We start from the raw sequence: 19,168 nt of genomic DNA, 5'->3' as shown, positions 1-19,168 counted from the left end.
TACAGCGATGGGCAACCGAACGTTCTCATTCAGTGGTCCATGGTTGCTTGGCAACGATATTGTACTCCAAAGGAACTACGTTTTTTGGTGGAGTACTTGTTTACGTCAATTAATATTACCAATAACTTCAATTATTTTCTGAAAAGTTGTGTATTTTATCATATTTTATGTTTTATCCCAGGGATAATATCGCAGTAACGCACAGCCTCAAATGGCTCATTGCTTTAATATTTCTAACCTTTGTTAAAACTACATACAGTTGAAAAAAAAGTAATAAAAATAAATAAGGGCATAAAAAAAATATTTTAACAAAATTGTTTTTTGGACATGTTTATACATTGCGGTGAACCAGTTCTTTTTTTGTAAATAAAGAAGTTGAAGCCTTTTACACAGGAAGTAGCTGTACAACATAGTAAAAATAGTGTGAGATTATCTATAAACCACAGAACAGGTGGGTTGCTGACACTGTCAACGTGTAAACAAAGCTAGCAGCAAAGTTACAAAGTCAGTACAGCACTGCAGTCCTTGATTGAAAAAAGTTATTCTGGTAGCACCAAAAATTAGCCTGTTGTCTGCCAGACTGGAGCTTTAAGCCAGTTCAGCAGTTTAGGCTGGCTGAAGTATTGGGGAAGTCTTCCTCTAACTTCCTCTAATAAGTGCTTTTCAGGAAATTAAGCTCACTTACAAACGCAGAAGATCAGAAATAAGCATGTTTTCCACAGCTCCAACAAGAACAAGGAACAATGGGAACCAACCAAATGGGAGTCCAGACTTTGTAGGAGATACTATGGACAGTCCAAGCAAGACGGAGCACAGAGGTAGGATAACTGGTGTTGAGTGAAGATCTGTGAAAGATCTTCTTTCCTGTATTTCCACAGTTTTAAAGGGACGGCATAGTGTGTTTGTCTGTCATTCATCATTTGTCTGTTTGTCACTGCAGGAATGGCAGCTTATAGAGTTTACAGGTTGGGTTTGCTGTGTTTAGGAGTGATGTGCATCCTGCAAGCCTCGCTCAATATCACCCTGCGCCTTTTCTGTAAGTCATAAATGTTAGCATCCTTAACATTAGCCTCAGCTGACACTGGGCCTCACTGACCAACATAGTTTCGTTCTTAAATGTGTTCTTAAAAAGGTCCTAAAACATCTACCTCAGATTTGTGACGTGTATAATGAGGCTAATACTCTACTAGTACTCAGATTTCAACTACTTTAGAGGAAGCTGTGAAAAATGAAGAAATGCCCAGAATGATGAACCGAGCTGCAGATGATTCTGAAATGACTGAGGAAGCTGTAGAACACTGAGAATGAAGTTCTAGGAAGATTAATATTCAGAATGTCCTGTGTTTCCATAGTGGTGATCAAAACTCAGGCAAATAACACAAAGAAATTACTGTAAGTAGAACATTATAGTGTATTATTTGTCATTTAATAACTTCTTGGTGTTCCCAAAAAGTTGAAAAAGAAAAACTTAAAATATCTTCTAGTGTCTAGCTTATAATGTGGCCAAATGTATGTGGACACGACCATCACAACTATAGGACATGCCATTCCAGTACCATGGACATTAATATGGAGTTGTCCATGGGAAGGCTTTTCCTAAGAATTTGGTGGTTTGTGCAATTGACGTTCCAATCCATCCCAAAGGTGTTCTGTGAGGTTGAGGTCAGGGCTCTGGAGTTCCTTCACATCAAACTCGTCAAACCATGTCTTTATAGAGCTCGCTTTATGCACAGGGACTCAGTCGTGCTGGAACAGGGAAAGGCTCTTCCCCAAAACTGCTGCCACAAAGTTGGAAGTCGTCTGAAATGTCTTTGTATGCTGTAGCATCAACATCACCCTTCACTAGAACTGAGGGGCCCAAACCCTGAAAAACAGCCACAGCCCATTATCCCTCCTCCACCAAACTTTACTGTTGCACTATGCATTCCTGTAGGTTCTCTTTAAACCCAGATTCATTCATTAGAATGCAAGATAGTAAAAACATGATTCATCACTCCAGAGAACATTTCCACTGCTCTGGAGCCCAGTGGTGGTGTACTTTACACCCCTCCAGCAGATGCTTGGCATTGTGTATAGTGATCTTAGACTTTTGTGCAGCTGCTCAGCTAGGGCTGGGCGATAAAACGATAACGATAATCACGATATAACTTTTCCTCGATAGAGCGATACGACATGTTCAATAAATGTTCGGTATTGTACACCATTCTCACACTTCCACGTTCAGCGAAAGCCTTGGTGGCGTTTTCTCCTGCAAGGAAAGTGACACTATTTTGCTGTCGCCAGGAGAGGGCGCCCTTCCGAGTTTTTCGACATGAGTAGAGAGGGAGGGGGCGACGAGTAAGATGAGTCTTTAGCAACGGCTGAAACGCGAAGTTATACGTTCCCTGTTTGAGTGGAGCGACCGGCGATCTGCTCTCCTGTGACCGAGTGTGAGTGACGAGGTCAGTGGTGTAACTGTACTGTCCTATAGTGAACTTACCTCTTTCTGTACATCCAAACCAGCTTTAGCAGCGTTAAATCACAATCACACTCCTCACAACTACAGCGCAGTTACAGCGCTTGGACAGTCATATTTTAGTATTGGTGCATTCCCAAGCAACGAAAGTGAAAGAAAGAAGTGAGTTCATCTAAATTACAGCCCTGATTTAAATGGAAAGTAAACTGAGGAAGCTGTGAGGCATTGGAGAGCAGGAGAGCGCTATCTTTCCAGGCTAGCTGTTTTTAGCAGCTGGCTAACTTAAAGTAGCACTCTGTCACTCCACAACACGGAGAATTGATGATACTGTAGATCAAACAAGACACAAAAGCACCGCTTTCAGTTTAAACATACCTAAAAGGAGGAAATCCAGTCGTCTAGCTGGTGTCTGAACACTGTGATGTTGTTTGTAGCGGGGTAGCCGAGCGCTCGGCACCAGCTAAAAATAATCTGTTTTCTTTCTTAAATTATGACTATTACAACAATAGCCGTGCTTTTCCAGCTGGTAGAAACAGCTCACCAGACACTTTCTCCCACTCTCCCATGACAGATCTGTGAAATGTTCCACTGTTTGGTGAGTGTTTGTCATGTTCCGACCATAAAGGATAGTTTAAAACAGCAATTAACCACCCAGGACCAAGAATCAGCCTTCAAACTTGAAAAAAAATAATGATTTGACATTTATCGCGATATGTATTGATATCGAACGATATGAATTTTGTTTATTGTGATAACATTTTTTGGCCATATCGCCCAGCTCTATGCTCAGCCATGATTCATGACGTGTTCTTAAACTGCAAAACTGTTCACACCTTTGTGCTCTGGAGTGTGTAGATTCTGTTCTTACCTGAGAACAAATCCCAAATAAGGAAACACTGGTGAACGTCAGAATCTTTGTAAAAAACTGCATAAGAAGATATTTCTTCCTAAGAATGGTTGGTAAATGAGGACCATTGTGTTAGCAATGTCCTGGACTACTTGAAGGTTATTGTAATTTAACTGAAGAAAATCGTAACTAGATGTCCGATATGAAGATATGTTACTGTCATCATAATAAGGTACGTCATGATTCGTGTTTGAGTATCTAGAACACTGAAGAACTGTATGTAGAATAAAAAGTCAGAGCCTGTAAACAACAACCAGTGTAGAGTAACTGCATAGTAACAAGGAGCTGACTGGATGGCAGCCATCTCTATGTATTTATTCCACCAGTTGTGTTTTTTCTGCTGTTCCTTCTTAAATAGTTTGATTTTTATGAACATTAAATTTTGAATAAAAATTTAAAGAGCTATTTTCATGTCACTTATGTAGCACTACTATTTTGCTGCAGCATTTTGGCCATTCAAACTTGTTCACAAACCTTATAAAAGCTGAACATATCTTAAAGAATCATGATTTTTGTTACATTGGTTACCCTTTCAAAGGTTTCCAATATAGCAAAAATATAAATTGTACTGATTTTTGAACATTTATCTATAATTCAGTGTTTAATATGTAAACAGAGTCATTCAGAGTGGTTTGGTGTGAAATGGTTGATTGTAGAGACTCAGATTTCTTTACAGTGGCGGTGATAGGAACCAGGGGTCGCCATGACTACAACACAAATATAGACATTTTATTATCAGAAACCACCAGTGAACCTATACATCTTCTGAATTTTATATGGAATGATGATGATGGTAAAATAGTCATAAATATTTTGTTTTTTTGGGACTGTTTTGCCTCAAAACATCCTCCATGTACCTCTCCGCCTTTAAAGGCATAAAAAAAATTGTTTAGGCCACAATCTTCTCAAAATTATCATAAAACTGTGCCTCAAACATCAGGCAGTAATTTAAAACCATTTCATGTAGTAACTTTCTGTGAGGGAGCTTTTAGAGGTGGACATCTGGTTCCTATCACCACCACTGTGAACAATTCTGACTCTCTAGAACTGAGCATTTCACACCAAGCCACCTTAAATGCTAACCACGTTTATTCAAATGGACATTTTAGCCAACGCTGCAAAACCCAATGCCAATGTTACCTGTGAAGATGACCAACTTAGGACCAGCCTGAGACGTCTGACGACAGAGAAAGAGCAGTTACAGACCAGTTGCAACCAGCTGCAGAATCAGTTCGACCGGCTACGTGAAGAGCTGCAAAGAAAAACACAGAGTGGTATGTTAAAGAGACCTCAGAGAACGCAGAACACAGTGAGAACAAAAATCATTTAAATCAGCTTTACTTAATATTTAATGCATAGAACTGGTTCTTCAAGGGTTCTTAAGTGAAGAAAATGGTTTTATATAGAACCTTGAACACTCAAAGAACCTTTTGCATGATTAAGGGGTTCTTTGCATCCTCAAACGTTCTTCAGATTGCAGATTGCAGAGTACTGTAGATGGTTCTACATAGAACCTTTCTGAAAAGGGTTGAATATAGCACCAAAAAGAGTTCTACTATTGTTATGATGTAAAGACTGTAACAATAGAAGAGCTTCCCTGAAGAACCTTTTGATGATGCAAAGAACCCCTTAATCATGCAAAGGGTTCTTTGAGTGTTTAAGGTTCTATATAGAACCATTTTTTTTTTTTACTAAAGAACCCTTGAAGAACTATCATTTTGAAGAGTGTAGGATGCCTTCAAAGTGTGCTTAGAATAATGTGTAGGGCAAAATAATGGACATATTTTAGCACTCAAAAATTAAGAAATTGCTGTTTTTAATGATCAAAAATTTTATTGCTGTTGTAAAATGATTCTATAATGAGGCTAATACTCTACTAGTACTCAGACAAACTACTTTATAGGAAGCTGTGAAAATGAAGAAATGTTAGAGCCCAGAATGATGAACCGAGCTGCAGATGATTCTAAAATGACTGAGAAAGCTGTAGAACACTGAGAATGAAGTTCTAGGAAGATTAATAGTCAGAATGTCCTGTGTTTCCATAGTGGTGATCAAAACTCAGGCAAATAACACAAAGAAATTACTGTAAGTAGAACTTTACAGTGTAATATTTGTCATTTAATAACTTCTTGGTGTTCCCAAAAAGTTGGAAAAAGAAAAAAACAGCTTAAAATACCTTTTTGTGTCTAGCTTATAATATGGCCAAATGTATGTGAACACCTGACCATCACAACTATAGGACATGCCATTCCAGTACTATGGATAGTAATATGGAGTTTCCCATGGGAAGGTTTTCCTAAGAATTTGGTAATTTGTGCAACTGACGTTCCAATCCATCCCAAAGGTGTTCAGTGGGATTGAGGTCAGGACTCTGTGCAGGCCACTAGAGTTCCTTCACACCACACTCATCAAACCGTGTCTTTATGGAGCTCTCTTTGTGCACTGGGGCTCAGTCATGCTGGAACAGGAAAGGATCTTCCCCAAACTGCTGCCATGAAGTTGGAAACATATAATCGTCTAAAATGACTTTGTATGCTGTAACATCACCCTTCACTAGAACTGAGGGGCTCAAATCCTTAAAAAAAACAAACACAGCCCATTATCCCTCCTCCACCAAACTTTACTGTTGGCACTATGCATTCCTGTAGGCGGCATTTTCGTGGCATCAGCCAAACCCAGATTCATCTGGAGAAATCTCTGCATGCAAGGGACAATACCAAAAAACAGTATTTGCTGGCCGTGATCTTTGGGCCCTCAGGTGGCACTGCATTAAAAATGGACATGATTCTGGAGTGGAAATCACTGCGTGAGCTCAGAAACACTTCTGAAAAACACTGTCTGTGAAAACAGTTCATCACTGCACCCACAGATGCAAGTTAAAACTTTAAAACGCAAAGAAGAAACCACATATAAAGAGTATCCAGAAACGCTGCTACCTTCTCTGGGCCTGAGCCCCTTTAAAATGGACTGAGGGGAAGTGGAAAAGTGTCCTGTGGTCCAACAAATCAACATTTGAAATTCTTTTTGGAAATAATGGACACTTTGTCCTCCGGGTTAAAGACCACTCAGCTTGTTATCAGTGCACAGTTCAAAAGCCAGTATTCATGAAGGTATGGGTATTAGTGCACCTATTAGTGATGGCATTAGTGTACATGGCATGGGTGACATGCACATCAGTGGCACCATTAATACTGAACGATATATACATGTTGTGGCAACATATGCTGCCATCCAGACGACGTCTTTTTCAGGGAAGGCCTTGATTATTTCAGCATGACAATGTAAAACCACATTCTACATGTGTTGCAACAGTATTGCTCTGTATTAAAAGAGTTTGGGTGCTAAACTCGTCTGCCTGCAGTCCAGACCTGTCAACACTGAAAACATTTGGAGGGTTATGAAATGAAAAATATGACAAATGAGCCCCTAACCTGTTGAGCAGTATCAGACTGCTGTATCAGACAAGAATGGCAAAATATTTCACTTTCAAAACTACAGCAGTGTCTCCTCAGTTCACAAAGGATTACAGAGTGTTGTTAAAAGAAGAGGTGATGAAACACAGTGGTAATCATGTCCCCATCTCAACTTTTTTGGAACGTGTGGCTGGCATCAAATTCAAAATGGGCTTATAATTTTCAAAAAACAATAAAATTTCTCAGTTCCAACATTTGATATGTTGTCTTTGTAGTATTTTCCTTCAAAAATATGATTTACATGATTTGCATATCATTGCATTATATTTGTATTTACATTCTGCACAGTGTCCCAACGTTTTTGGAAATGAGGTTGTAATTTAATTATGACATTATCTATATTTCACCAGTTGTATTTTCCTGCTGTTCATTCTTAAATAGTTTGAGTTTTGCAAACATTGAATTTTGAAAAAAATGTTTAAAAAAAATATATATATATTTTCATGTCTCTTATGTGGCACTACTATTTTGCGGTAGCATTTTGGCCATTCACAAACTTCATAAAAGCTTTTTTTTTTTGTTGCATTGGTGACACTTAAAAGGGAATTCTACTGATTTTTGAACATTTATCCATAATTCAGTGGTTGTGATGCAAACATTCAGAGTGGTTTGGTGTGAAATGGTTCAGATTTCTTTACAGTGGTGGTGATAGGAACCAGGGGTCGCCATGACTACAACATAAATATAGACATTTTATTTACTATCCAAAACCACCAGTGAACCTACACGAGTGTTCTGAGTTTTATTTATATGGAATGATGATGATGGGGATTTTTTTTTTTTTTTTTATTTGGGTCCATTTTGCTTCAAAACATCCTCCATGTACCTCTCCAGCATTAAATGCCTTAAAAAATACATTTTGGGCCAAAATCTTCTTAAAACTATCATAAAACAGTGTCTTAAACGTCACAGTCAGTGAATTCATAACCATTTCATATAATAACTTGCTGTGAGGGAGCTTTTAGAGGTGGATGTCTGGTTCCTATCACCACCAGGGTGAACAATTCTGACTCTCTAGAACTGAGCATTTCACACCAAACCACCTTTAATGCTAACCTCATTTATTCAAATGGGCATTTTAGCCGATGGTGTAAAACCTGATGCCAGTGTTACCTGTGAGGATGACCAACGTCTGAGACGTGTGACGACAGAGAAAGAGCAGTTACAGTCCAATCCAGAATCAGTTTGACCAGCTACGTGCACAGATGCAAAGCTGCGATGAAGACCTGCAAAGAAAAACACAGAGTAGTATGTTAAAGAGACCTCAGAGAACGCAGAACAAAAAGCATTCAAATCAACATTACTTAACATTTAATGCATAGAACTACACTCTTAAAAAGATTGTTCTTCAAGGGTTCTTAAGTGAAGAAAATGGTTTTATATAGAACTTTGAACACTCAAAGAACCCTTTGCATGATTAAAGCGTTCTTCAGATTGATGAAGAATGTGCTGTATATGGTTCTATATAGCATCAAAAAGGGTTCTGCTATTGTTACAATGTGAAGCCATATACAGTCTATACAGAACCATCTACAACACATTCTCCATCAATCTTTGGAACTATTTCACCATGCAAAGAACCATTTAATCATGCAAAGGGTTCTTTGAGTGTTGAAGGTTCTATATACAAACATTTTCTTTACTAAAGAACACTTGAAAATCTTTTTTAATTGTGTAGGATACCTTCACCTAGTCCGGAAAAGGGTGGCATGCCCACTCCAGGTAAGGGCAAAGGACCTGCTTCAAGTGGAGGAGTTTAAGTATCTCGGGGTCTTGTTCATGAGTGATGGGAAGAGGGATGGTGAGATCGGCCGCAGGCTGGGACAGGCGGCAGCAGTAATGCGGTCACTGTACTGGACTGTAGTGGTGAAGAGGGAGCTGAGCCATAAGGCGAAGCTCTCTGTTTACTGGTTGGTCTATATCCGGACCCTCACCTATGGTCATAAGCTTTGGGTAATGACCGAAAGAATGAGATCGCGAATACAAGCGGCGGAAATGAGCTTTCTTCACAGGGGGGTGGGTGAGGACCTCGGTCATCCGGCAGGAGCTTGGAGTAGAGCCGCTACTCCTCAACATTGAGAGGAGCCAGTTGAGGTGGTTCGGGCATCTGATCCGGATGCCCCCTGGACGCCTCCCAGTAGGGTTGTACCAGGCACGGCCTACTGAGACAAGAACCCGGGGTCGTCCCAGGACCCGCTGGAGAGATTATATCTCCAAGTTAGCCTGGGGGTGGCTTGGGGTCCCCAGGAATGAGCTGGAGGATGTTGCGAATCATCTGGGATTCTCTGCTCTCACAACTGCTGCCGCGACCCTATCTGGACTAAGCGGTTAATGATGATGATGATGATGACCTTCACTTCTGAAGTGTGCTTAGAATAATGTGTAGGGCAAAATAATGGATATACGCTCGCATTCATAATCGCTGTTTTCACTAATCAAAAAATATTGCTGTTGTAAAATGATTATATAATGGGGCTAATACTACTGGTACTCAGATTTCAACTACTTTATAGAAAGCTGTGAAAATGAAGAAATGTTGAGTCCAGAATGATGAACCGAGCTGCAGATGATTCTAAAATGACTGAGAAAGCTGTAGAACACTGAGAATGACGTTCTAAGATAGCGTCTAGCTTATAATATTGGCAAATGTATGTGGACACCTGACTATCACAACTATAGGACATCCCATTCCAAAAGCATGGCCATTAATATGGAGTTGCCACCCTTTGCAGCTACAACATTCTCCACTCTTCTTTCCACAAGATTTTGGAGTGTGTCACTGGGAATTTGTGCCCATTCAGTCAAAAGAGCATTTGTGAGGTCAGACACAGATGTTGGACGAGAGAGCCTGGCTCACAATTGACGTTCCAGGTCATCCCAAAAGTGTTCAGTGGGGTTGAGGTCAGGACTCTATGCAGGTCACTGGAGCTTCTTCACACCAAACTCATCAAACTCTGTCTTTATGAGCTCTCTTTGTGCACAGGGGCTCAGTCATGCTGAACAGGAAAGGATCTTCCCCAAACTCCTGACACAAAGTTGGAAGCACATAATTATATACAATGTCTTTGTTTGCTGTAGCATCAACATCACCCTTCATTGGAACTAAGGGGACCAAACCCTGAAAAACCACCAAACTTTACTGTTGGCACTGTGCATTCCAGTAGGATTTGTTCTCCTGTCATCCGCCAAACCCAGATTCGACCATCAGACTGCAAGAGAGTAAAGCATGATTCATCACTCCAGAGAACATTTTCCTAGCCAACGCTTGGCATTGCATATGGTGATCTTAGGCTTGTGTGCAGCTGCTCAACCATAGAAAAACCCTTTTTATGATGCTCCTGATGCACAGTTCTTCTGCTAATGTTGTTTCAAAAGGCAGTTTGGAACTTACGTGCTATGAGCTTTAACACTTTGCGACCCCGCTCTGTGAGTTTGAGTGCTCTAATGCTTCGTGGCTGAGCTGTTGTTGCTTATAGATGCTTCATATTAATAGCATTTGTAGTTGACTGGAGAAGATCTATCAGGGCAGAAATTTCACGAACTGTCTTGTGGCAAAGGAGGCATAGTGCTGCATTTGAATTCACTAAGCTGTGATCCATTCTACTGCCAATGTTTGTCTATGGAGATTGCAAGGCTATATGCTTGATTGCATACACCTGTTAGTGATGTATGTGGCTGAAACATTAACTTTTATAACTTAATAACTCAAAATTAGGAGAGTTGTCTGCCTGCTTTTGGTTTCACACCTCAGTGGTCTTATAAGGCCACCACACACTGGATGTGCAATGTCCAGAAATTCGAAACCACTGTTTTTGGTGAAGTTTCCATTGATGTGTGTGGCCACTTGAGGACTTGGTAGGTGGTAGGTGATGGGTGGTTTGAAATTTACACCAAGAACTGTAGACAAGTGCTAACCGTTTGTTACCTCAGGTAACATTAGTAGCCTAGTCATTGTTTTTCACCTAATATCTTGTATCTGGAAAACAGCAAGTTATGATGATCAGTTAGCTGATACCAAATGTAACCATTTCATCAAATTATTTTGAATGTTTTATTCAATTAAATTTACACGAGTGGAGTGAAAAATGAGCTTATGTTTGACCAACTACTTTTGGTGGCAGATTTGAATCAGTTAAAGGAGTCTTGTTGTTTATTAAATAGCAATGATGTGAAGATGATGGAGTCTCCGCTGATACCATCTTCCTTTTATAAGATGTTTATTACAAAGTAAAACAGTATCATATCAAGCACCATAAAGTACCTGAGAGGGGATCCATGCCAATTCTAAAGTGTCCCCTTCCGAACAGTATAGCCTACTGCTTTATATAGGGTGACTGCTTTCGACAAAGGGAGCAGAACATATGGTCCTTCTTAAAATAGTCTCATTCTTCTAGAACTAAAAGAGGAAGGGAACCTTGACCCTTGGACCTGTGGACCAGGGGCCCCCTAACTTAAACATTCCAAACCTACAAAGTCAGATAACACATGAAGCTCGGATACTACACCTTCTTCTATAAAGCTACTCTTTTAAAAATACTTCGGGGGGACAAAGAGCTGTTACCACATTCAGGAGAGTCTTTGTACTTGCAGTACAAAAGACCTGCCCAGATGGATGGACAAGGAGAGGCACCAGTATGTACTACATCGGCACAGGAGAGAAGAACTGGCACCAAAGCAGACAGGACTGCAGAGAGAGAGGGTCAGACTTGGTGATCATCAACAGCCGTGAGGAACAGGTGAGCACATATATTGGTCACTCAGTACAGTGGTTTTTCAAATCAGTCCTCAGGAACCCCCAGATGTTCCATGTTTTAGGTCTGTCTCCCTGAGTAAGGTGTCTAAGGATCCCTGAAGACTAATTTGAGAACCACTGACATACTGACATCGCTTCACTGCCTTTTGGCTAAGATCAAGTGTAGTATCTGTTCTTATCAGTTTAGTATCTGATACGTCCTCTATATGAGGACTACATATTAAGTTGATTTTTAGAACAAGGGGACGGAAGAGGGGCTTGCTCTGTTTGCTCCATGCATCGACCTGGTATTGCAGTACCTCCTTTTTGCTAAATTTCCTTCAGGATCAATAAACTATCTATCTATCTCTATCTATCTATCTATCTATCTATCTACTACAAACCCAAATCCCAAAAAGTTGGGACAGTTGGTAAAATGCAAATAAAAACAGAAAGCAGTGATTTATAAAAAAAAATAATTTGATACTTATTTGAACAAAAACAGTACAAAAACTAGATATATACTTATTTTGAAATCAATGCCTACAACATGTTCCAAAATAGGCAACTTAAGACTAGAAACACTGAAGTGTTGAATCATGCTTGAATGTAAAAGGAGCTTCCAGAAAAGGCTGAGTCCTTTATGAGCGAGGATGACTTGAAGCTCGTCACTGCGTCAGCAACAAATCCAACAGTTTCAAAATAACATACCACAACGCTTTTAGGTATTTCCTCCTCTGTAGTGCATAATATCATCATAAGGAAGGAATCATCCAATCCGATATTCCTTCAATATCATTCAAGGAATCCAAAAAAATCTGTGCATGAAGGGCAAGGCAAAACATGCTTTTGTGATGAATATCACCACACGGGCTGGGGAATACTTTGAAAAACCTTTGACAATAAATACTGTGCATTGCTGTATCCACAAATGCAGGTTAAGTGCAAGTTAACCCTAACCCCAGCACATGCTGTTGTAACACGTGCAGAATGTGGTTTGACAACACCAAACCACATTCTTCACGTGTTACAACCGCAGGTCTTCGTAATCAGAGAGTGTGAGTGCTACACTGGCCTGTCCGTCTTCTGTCAAAATTGTGTGGGATATTATTAAGCTCAAAATACGACAGTGAAGACCCCAAATGCACAGCCGAAAACTTGAATAACCCAAAGAATGGCAAAGAATTCTGCATTTAAAATTTAATCAATTTGTGTCTTCAGTGCCGAAACGATTGTGTTGTTAATATTTACAAAAAATAGTGAAGCTATTTACATTGTGCTTGTATTTTGTATTGTTAAGCACTAATAACTGTCCTTATTCAGGAAAAAGATAAGACCCTTTTAAGAAAATCTAGGGTCAAAAAGGCCTCTAAAACGTGTTTTTGTTGTAAAGTCAACATAAATTCATGTGGCTGATTTCCCAGACATGGATGAAGCCTAGTCTTGGACTAAGTTGCAGTGGCAGTGGTAGATTTCCATTTGAAATGGAGTTACGGGATACCGGAAATTTGGGGGGGCAGAAACCCCTCCACCTTCCAGTGTAATGCCCGATAAATTCCCTGCTTGACCTTCTATTTCCCCCTACAACCATCCCAACTCCTCCCTGTTTCTCACTCCTAAGTCAGTCTATCACATTTTTGGAGGGGTCAGGCCTTCTAGCTCTGGGCAGAAGCCACCCAGAACTCCAGTCTAATTTCTCAGAGTTCTCTCCCCTCCCTCAATCAGTCTCCTCTCACACTGCCACCATATGCTCAAGGCACAATCCTACTCGCAGATTTCTTTTTATTCTAAGCTTAGGCTTGATTTGGGTCTGGGAAACTGGCCCACAGTGTACCAGCAATATTAATGCAGAAACCACTGAAGTGTTTCATTTTTTGTTTCTGTGCAGAATAAAAATAATTGAAATAGTATACAGTAAATGTCATATGCTATCCAGTTGTTTTTAAACTGGTCTAGAGGTCCACACACGTTCCGCAACATTCCTGAGTGTAACGTTCTTTGTGTTTCAGAGATTCATACAAGAGCTGAACTTGCAGGTGTGGATTGGGCTGAGTGAGAGTCAATCCACATGGACCTGGGTGGATGGGAGCTCACCATCATCCGAGTAAGGTGGTGCTGACTGTGTACGGGCTCTGGCTTGACTCCAGTCAGCTCAGAATAAATCAGGGCATGAATTTAGAAATGCAAGTGCAATCAGATGTCTGCACGGGTATGAAATTGAAGCCTGTACATGACTCGTACCCACGACTTTGAAACCCAGCCCAGCTGGGCCTGACTGGTACTGCTAAATTTAAAACCTGTGCCTGCTGAAAGAGATGCATTATTATTTTAGCTTATTATCTTAAGCTCTTTTACAGAGCTTTACTCTGTTACTAAGTGCTTGAGTTGACCCAAATCGACCCAAATCCATCCCAAAACCCAACATTTTGTTGAGTTCTGTCAGGTTCAGGCCAGGTAGCAGGCCTCCATATGATTAATAATGTATCCAGTCAACCAAGACATGTTTGGTGTCTGAAGTTTGCTTCTTTAGTTTTGCTATGACCTAGAAATACCTTAGCAACCACCTGGGAAAACATAGCAATGACGTAGAAATACTTTAGCAACCACCTGCGATAACATAACAATGACATTGAAATACCTTAGCAACCACCTGGGATAACAGGTATGACACAGAAATACCTTAGCAACCACCTGCGATAACATAGCAATGACCTTGAAATACATTAGTAACCACCTGGGATAACAGCTATGACCTAGAAATACCTTAGCAACCACCTGTGATAACTTAGCAATGACCTTGAAATACTTTAGCAACCACCTGGGAAAACATAGCAATGATCTTGAAATACATTAGTAACCACCTGGGACAACAGCTATGACCTAGGTAACATAGCAATGGCCAAGCAATATCTTAGCAACCACCTAGGAAAATATAGCAACAGCCTAGTAACACCTTAGCAACCAATTCCATAAAATTCCATAGTAATGGCCTAGCAACATCTAAGCAACCCACTGGGATAACACAGAAGTAGCCTTTTAACACCTTAATAACCACCTGGGAGGACATTGCGATAACATAGCAATGACCTTGAAATACAACACCTGGGTAAATATAGCAACTGCCTGGCAACACCTTAGCTACCACCTGGGGTAACAGCTATGACCTAGATAACATAGCATTTTTTTTCTCAAGGCCTTTGCTGATGAAATGTGTTGTCTAGTCTACAATATTGAATTAAGACTAACATAATAAACTAAGCATTCAAATTATCTGGGCCAGCCATAGTATACAATAGTGTGTTGTGCCATGAGATAAGATTGTCTGGAACTTTTTTCTTAAGCTTTTGTTTTGTTGTATCAGTGAGCCAAAAAAAAATTTGACAAAAATGATCTAAAAACTATCTAAAGAATTATTTAAAAAAAGGTGAGGTAAATTCTAAGTACAGCGTGAAGATGGTTTTCATAAGACAGAACCTAGTGTTTTATTCTCTCTATTGAAACTCTAGGTACTGGATAAATGGAGAACCTAATGAATATCGAACTGGAGAGGACTGCGCAGAGAGCAAGCCAAACTACGAACCTCCGAACACCTGGAATGACGAGAGGTGCAGCACTGTTCTGAACTGGGTCTGTGAAAGAGAGGCCTGTTAAAAACAACATGTGTGATATATTATTATCAACCGCCATGACTTTCAGTTGGTGTTGAGTAGAGCTGCTGCAATTTACTGACATTATTGGCTATGTCGACTCTGAAAACGGCCCTGGACAAATTATGTTTTGTTGATTTTCTAAGTGTAAATAAGTTTAACACATTGTGTACAGAAAGCACACTTAAATATGGCATTTTTCTCTGCAAAATTTAGCGCAAAACTTTTGTGTATATGCTGAATTTGACATACTAGAAAAAATAAAACCTAAAATATAAAATGTGCCATAGCTTTTGCACAGGGGACATTTCATTTTTTTCCCCATATGTTGAATTTGGCAAATAAACAGTGACGGCATTAAAACGTGAAAATAAAGTCTTTTAACTTTTTTTTCCTTCCCCAATTTTCTCCCCAATTTAGTCGTATCCAATTCCACCCACTAAATAAGACTCCCTGATCACAGAATTCCACCAGCGCTAGGTGGGCGAAGGCTAGTATAGGCTTCCTCTGAGACCTGTGAAGTGCCACCGCACCTTTTCGAAATGCCGCAACATCATTGGACAGCCAAATGCGCTGGGAGGAAAGCACCAACCGCCAGATCTGTTGCATCATCTAACAGACGTCTGCGCGGACTAGTATTGCGCTGAGTGATGAGGGGAGACAAGGGGCCATCCTACCCACCCAGGGGGCCAATTGTGCTCTCTTGGACTCCCGACCACAGACGGCTGTAGCATCACCAGGAATCGAACTTGGAATCTCCTGATGATATGGCCAACATTAAGATGGTTGCACTACGTGGGAACCCCCAATGTTAACTTATTTTAACTTACAGAATAACCAAACATGGAATTTGACCAAAGATGCTCAATAGTTGGCCAATTCAGATTTTTTATATTGTTTGTTTTATGTGCCATCAACACTTCTGAGAAGATTAAGAAGCCGTGTAAGAAGTATTTAGTGAGAGGTCTTAACTCCTAATTACAAACATCATAAAAGTACCAATTACTGTTATTTTTATGCACTTTAAGGCTGTCAGAAACTTTTTCTATAGAGGCTCATGAAACCAAACAAATATCCATGTAACTCCTTCAAAAGCTCCTTATAGTGATGCAGGTTTGTTGTGTAAAGCACTTTTATGTTGTGAGCAGTTGTGAGCGTCATAAAGTCTGACTGATTTATCAAACTCAGCAGCTGAGCTAAGAAGCCAACTTAGCTAAGTAATCTTAACGTTTTTCTGCAACATCATTTATGGTTAGACATCAGAATAGAGAACTTCAGGCCTCACACGGTCCTCAGGAATGTTTCCACCATCTCTTTGGCCTAATAATTTGGACTAATTTACTACCACCGCGGTTCTGACTGCAGGATTGTTTTGAGGAGTCCTGTTGAAGTTCTCTGAAGGAACGTTAGAGATGAGATATGGTAATCATAATTTTATAAATGGTCAATTTCACGAGTAAATTGTCTACGCCTGCAGCTGAAAATCCTGTAGCTGTCATTCCCTCCTCAGAAAATGTAGTAACAGTAACCAAGAGCGAGTGAAGGATTGAACCTTTATGAAAAGCAACTTTTGCATGGCTTGTTTAATAATGAGACCATGCCATAAACATTGAAAGAACTCGAGTATGCGGTTAATTATTTGAAGTGGCAGAGAAAATGTATAAGCTAACAGTTCTATGAAACAGCACTTTTATGGTTAAACAGCACTTTGAACTATTACGGTGTTGTTCATATCCTCGAGTAAGAATATTACACGTTGCCACCCCGACACACAAGAGCCAGAATGTGAGCTCATTGCCAAGGACATGTGGTAAAAGAAGTGGCTGAGAAGGCAGATGCAGTGTGGCTTTGGAGCCAACTAGGCTAGTAGTAGTAGTACAGGGAGATTCATTATTCATTCTGTAATAACTCTCTCTAGGACGAAGCAATCTGAACGAAACAATGTGCAATGTGCTTCTCAGTATATGGAGCTTCGAACAAGCCAGGATGCCCCTGTGTCAGGGCGATGAGGTAGGCGCCGGACGGTCGTCGCAACGTTTAACCTCTGTTTGCAACTTCTGGGTGAATACCCCTGCACCCCATCATGTGTCTGGCAGGAAACGGAGATCACTTCCAGCATCGCATGTAATGCAATCGATTACACATATGTCAAGGTATGTAGCGAATTTTTTGGTTCACATTGCTTCACCCTAATGGGACGGTAGTTGCAACAGAATATTTGGGACCCCTTTTTCCAGTGAATCTCCCTGTAGCAGTTGTAGTAGTAGTAGTAGTAGTAGTAGTAGTAGTAGTAGTAGTAGTAGTAGCAGCAGTAGTAGTAGAATTTGCAGTATTAGCAGCAGTAGTAGTATTAGTAGCAGTAGCAGCAGTAGTAGTAGTTGCAGTATTAGCAGCAATAGTAGTAGAAGCTGTAGTAGTAGCAGTAGTAATAGCAGTAATAGCAGTAGTAGTAGCAGTTGTAGCAGCAGTAGTAGTAGAAGCTGTAGTAGCAGCAGTAGTAGCAGCAGTAGTAATAGCAGTATTAGCAGTAGTAGTAGCAGTTGTAGCAGCAGTAGTAGTAGTGGTAATAGTAGCAGCTGTAGTAGCCATAGTAGAAGTAGTACCAGTAGTATCCCTAGGGGCAGTTGTAGGAGCAGTTGCAGCATTAGTAGTAGAAGCTGTAGTAGCAGCAGTAGTAGTAGCAGTAGTAGTGGTAGTAGTAGAAGCTGTAGTAGCAGCAGTAGTAGTAGCAGCAGCAGTAGTAGTAGTAGTAGCCATAGTAGAAGTAGTACCAGTAGTATCCATAGGAGCAGTAGTTGTAGCAGCAGCAGCAGCAGTAGTAGTAGTGGTAGTAGCAGCAGCAGCAGTAGCAGTAGCAGTAGCAGTAGTTGTAGTGCTCTTTCGTGGTCTTTTCAGAAGGTGTTGATTGGTTTTGCAGCTACTGTGAAGGTCTTGACTTCAAATTTAGTCAACTCCTGGCTGGCTCGCCAAATAATATATTCTTTGAATTTAGTTACTTGAAATAAACTGACAGAAACTGCATGCTTGAGAGGTGAATTTATATCTTACATTAAAGATAACTTTTTACAAAGATGATAACGGGTTGACCGTTTCCTTTCTTCTCCATACTCTCCTCTTTGCTCTGAGCAGAGAATACAGATTAGCACATTATTGCTTACAAAGACCATTTCAGGAAAAACAGCAAAAGAAAGAAATCATTCAGAGATAAATGACATGCTTCTGAGGCATTAAAACTGTTCTTCTTCTTAAAACTAACTATAGTAAAAAGTATAGAATATTAGATAAGGTTTCCATTTTTAAGCATCATTTACATGTAGATAATATAGATACAGGCAAGTTGTTGACAAAGACTGGACCCGTACTGTGATTTGCAAACCAATACGTCAAAGAAAGCCAAAGTAGCGGCAATGGAAAGCATTCATCCAAGTGCCGAAAGGCTCCTAACCCTCATCTTCAGGGAAATAAAGAGGGAGAAACTGCAAAGGCACAGAATGCTGAGCACCAGAAATCTGGGAATGTACATTACCTATGCAGCCACACTGGTCATCAGTGAAAGAATCACAGTTGTAAACAATGTTTACATGCAGCAATTGCAAAAGGAAAGACAGGACAGCTGCTAGATGGGCCATAGGCTGACCTACAGATGGACTTCTCCCACCAAAAAAGGGGGGGTTACAGATACATTTTGATAAAATTTGTGGATATTTTCACATGATGGCAGAATTTTGCAGCATATGCAGGCAGTACAGGAGAGTGTTTGTTTCCTGTGTGAGGAAATATTGTGTAGGTGTCATTTTGTATATGTGCAGAAAGTGACACTCGTTATCTGATCTGTCTTAGATTCTGCAGAAATGTGGTGAGCTATTGCGCAAGAGTGGAACAGTTTGAACTCACTCAGAGCATCACGAGCAGTGACTTGGGTTAAACTTGGGTTCAACGGAAGAGGGAGATTCT

The 19,168-nt window shown here is 40.3% G+C and overlaps 1 protein-coding gene and 1 non-coding gene across 3 annotated transcripts; both read left to right on the top strand.

Moving 5' to 3' along the window:
- Positions 1-385: 385 nt before the first annotated feature.
- Positions 386-15,359, top strand: LOC118816952 (C-type lectin domain family 4 member M-like). 2 transcript variants are annotated; one of them, XM_036583556.1, is made up of 6 exons: positions 386-818; positions 941-1,036; positions 4,472-4,636; positions 11,426-11,571; positions 13,577-13,671; positions 15,074-15,359. In XM_036583556.1, exons 1-6 carry the CDS (start codon positions 710-712, stop codon positions 15,216-15,218), a joined length of 756 nt encoding a protein of 251 aa, XP_036439449.1. In that variant the 5' UTR covers positions 386-709; the 3' UTR covers positions 15,219-15,359. The 2 variants fall into 2 exon arrangements, with proteins under 2 accessions (XP_036439449.1, XP_036439450.1); XM_036583557.1 differs by lacking the exon at positions 4,472-4,636.
- On the top strand, positions 11,719-11,905 carry LOC118817178. The gene has a single exon (XR_005007976.1). It is a non-coding gene; the product is annotated as a U2 spliceosomal RNA (small nuclear RNA).
- Positions 15,360-19,168: the final 3,809 nt, after the last annotated feature.

Source organism: Colossoma macropomum, unplaced genomic scaffold (assembly GCF_904425465.1).
Source record: "Colossoma macropomum unplaced genomic scaffold, Colossoma_macropomum, whole genome shotgun sequence".
In the NCBI taxonomy this organism is placed as follows: Eukaryota; Metazoa; Chordata; class Actinopteri; order Characiformes; family Serrasalmidae; genus Colossoma; species Colossoma macropomum.
The sequence above is the reverse complement of the archived record's forward strand: the minus strand, read 5'-3'. Positions and strand labels throughout refer to the sequence as shown.

Excerpts from the sequence above, each read along its gene's own strand:
- LOC118816952 (XM_036583556.1), top strand. The coding sequence starts at position 710 with ATGTTTTCCACAGCTCCAACAAGAACAAGGAACAATGGGAACCAACCA. Across the intron at positions 4,637-11,425 it reads GCAAAGAAAAACACAGAGTG|TACAAAAGACCTGCCCAGAT; the intron begins GTATGTTAAAGA and ends TTGTACTTGCAG. Across the intron at positions 13,672-15,073 it reads GGGAGCTCACCATCATCCGA|GTACTGGATAAATGGAGAAC; the intron begins GTAAGGTGGTGC and ends TTGAAACTCTAG.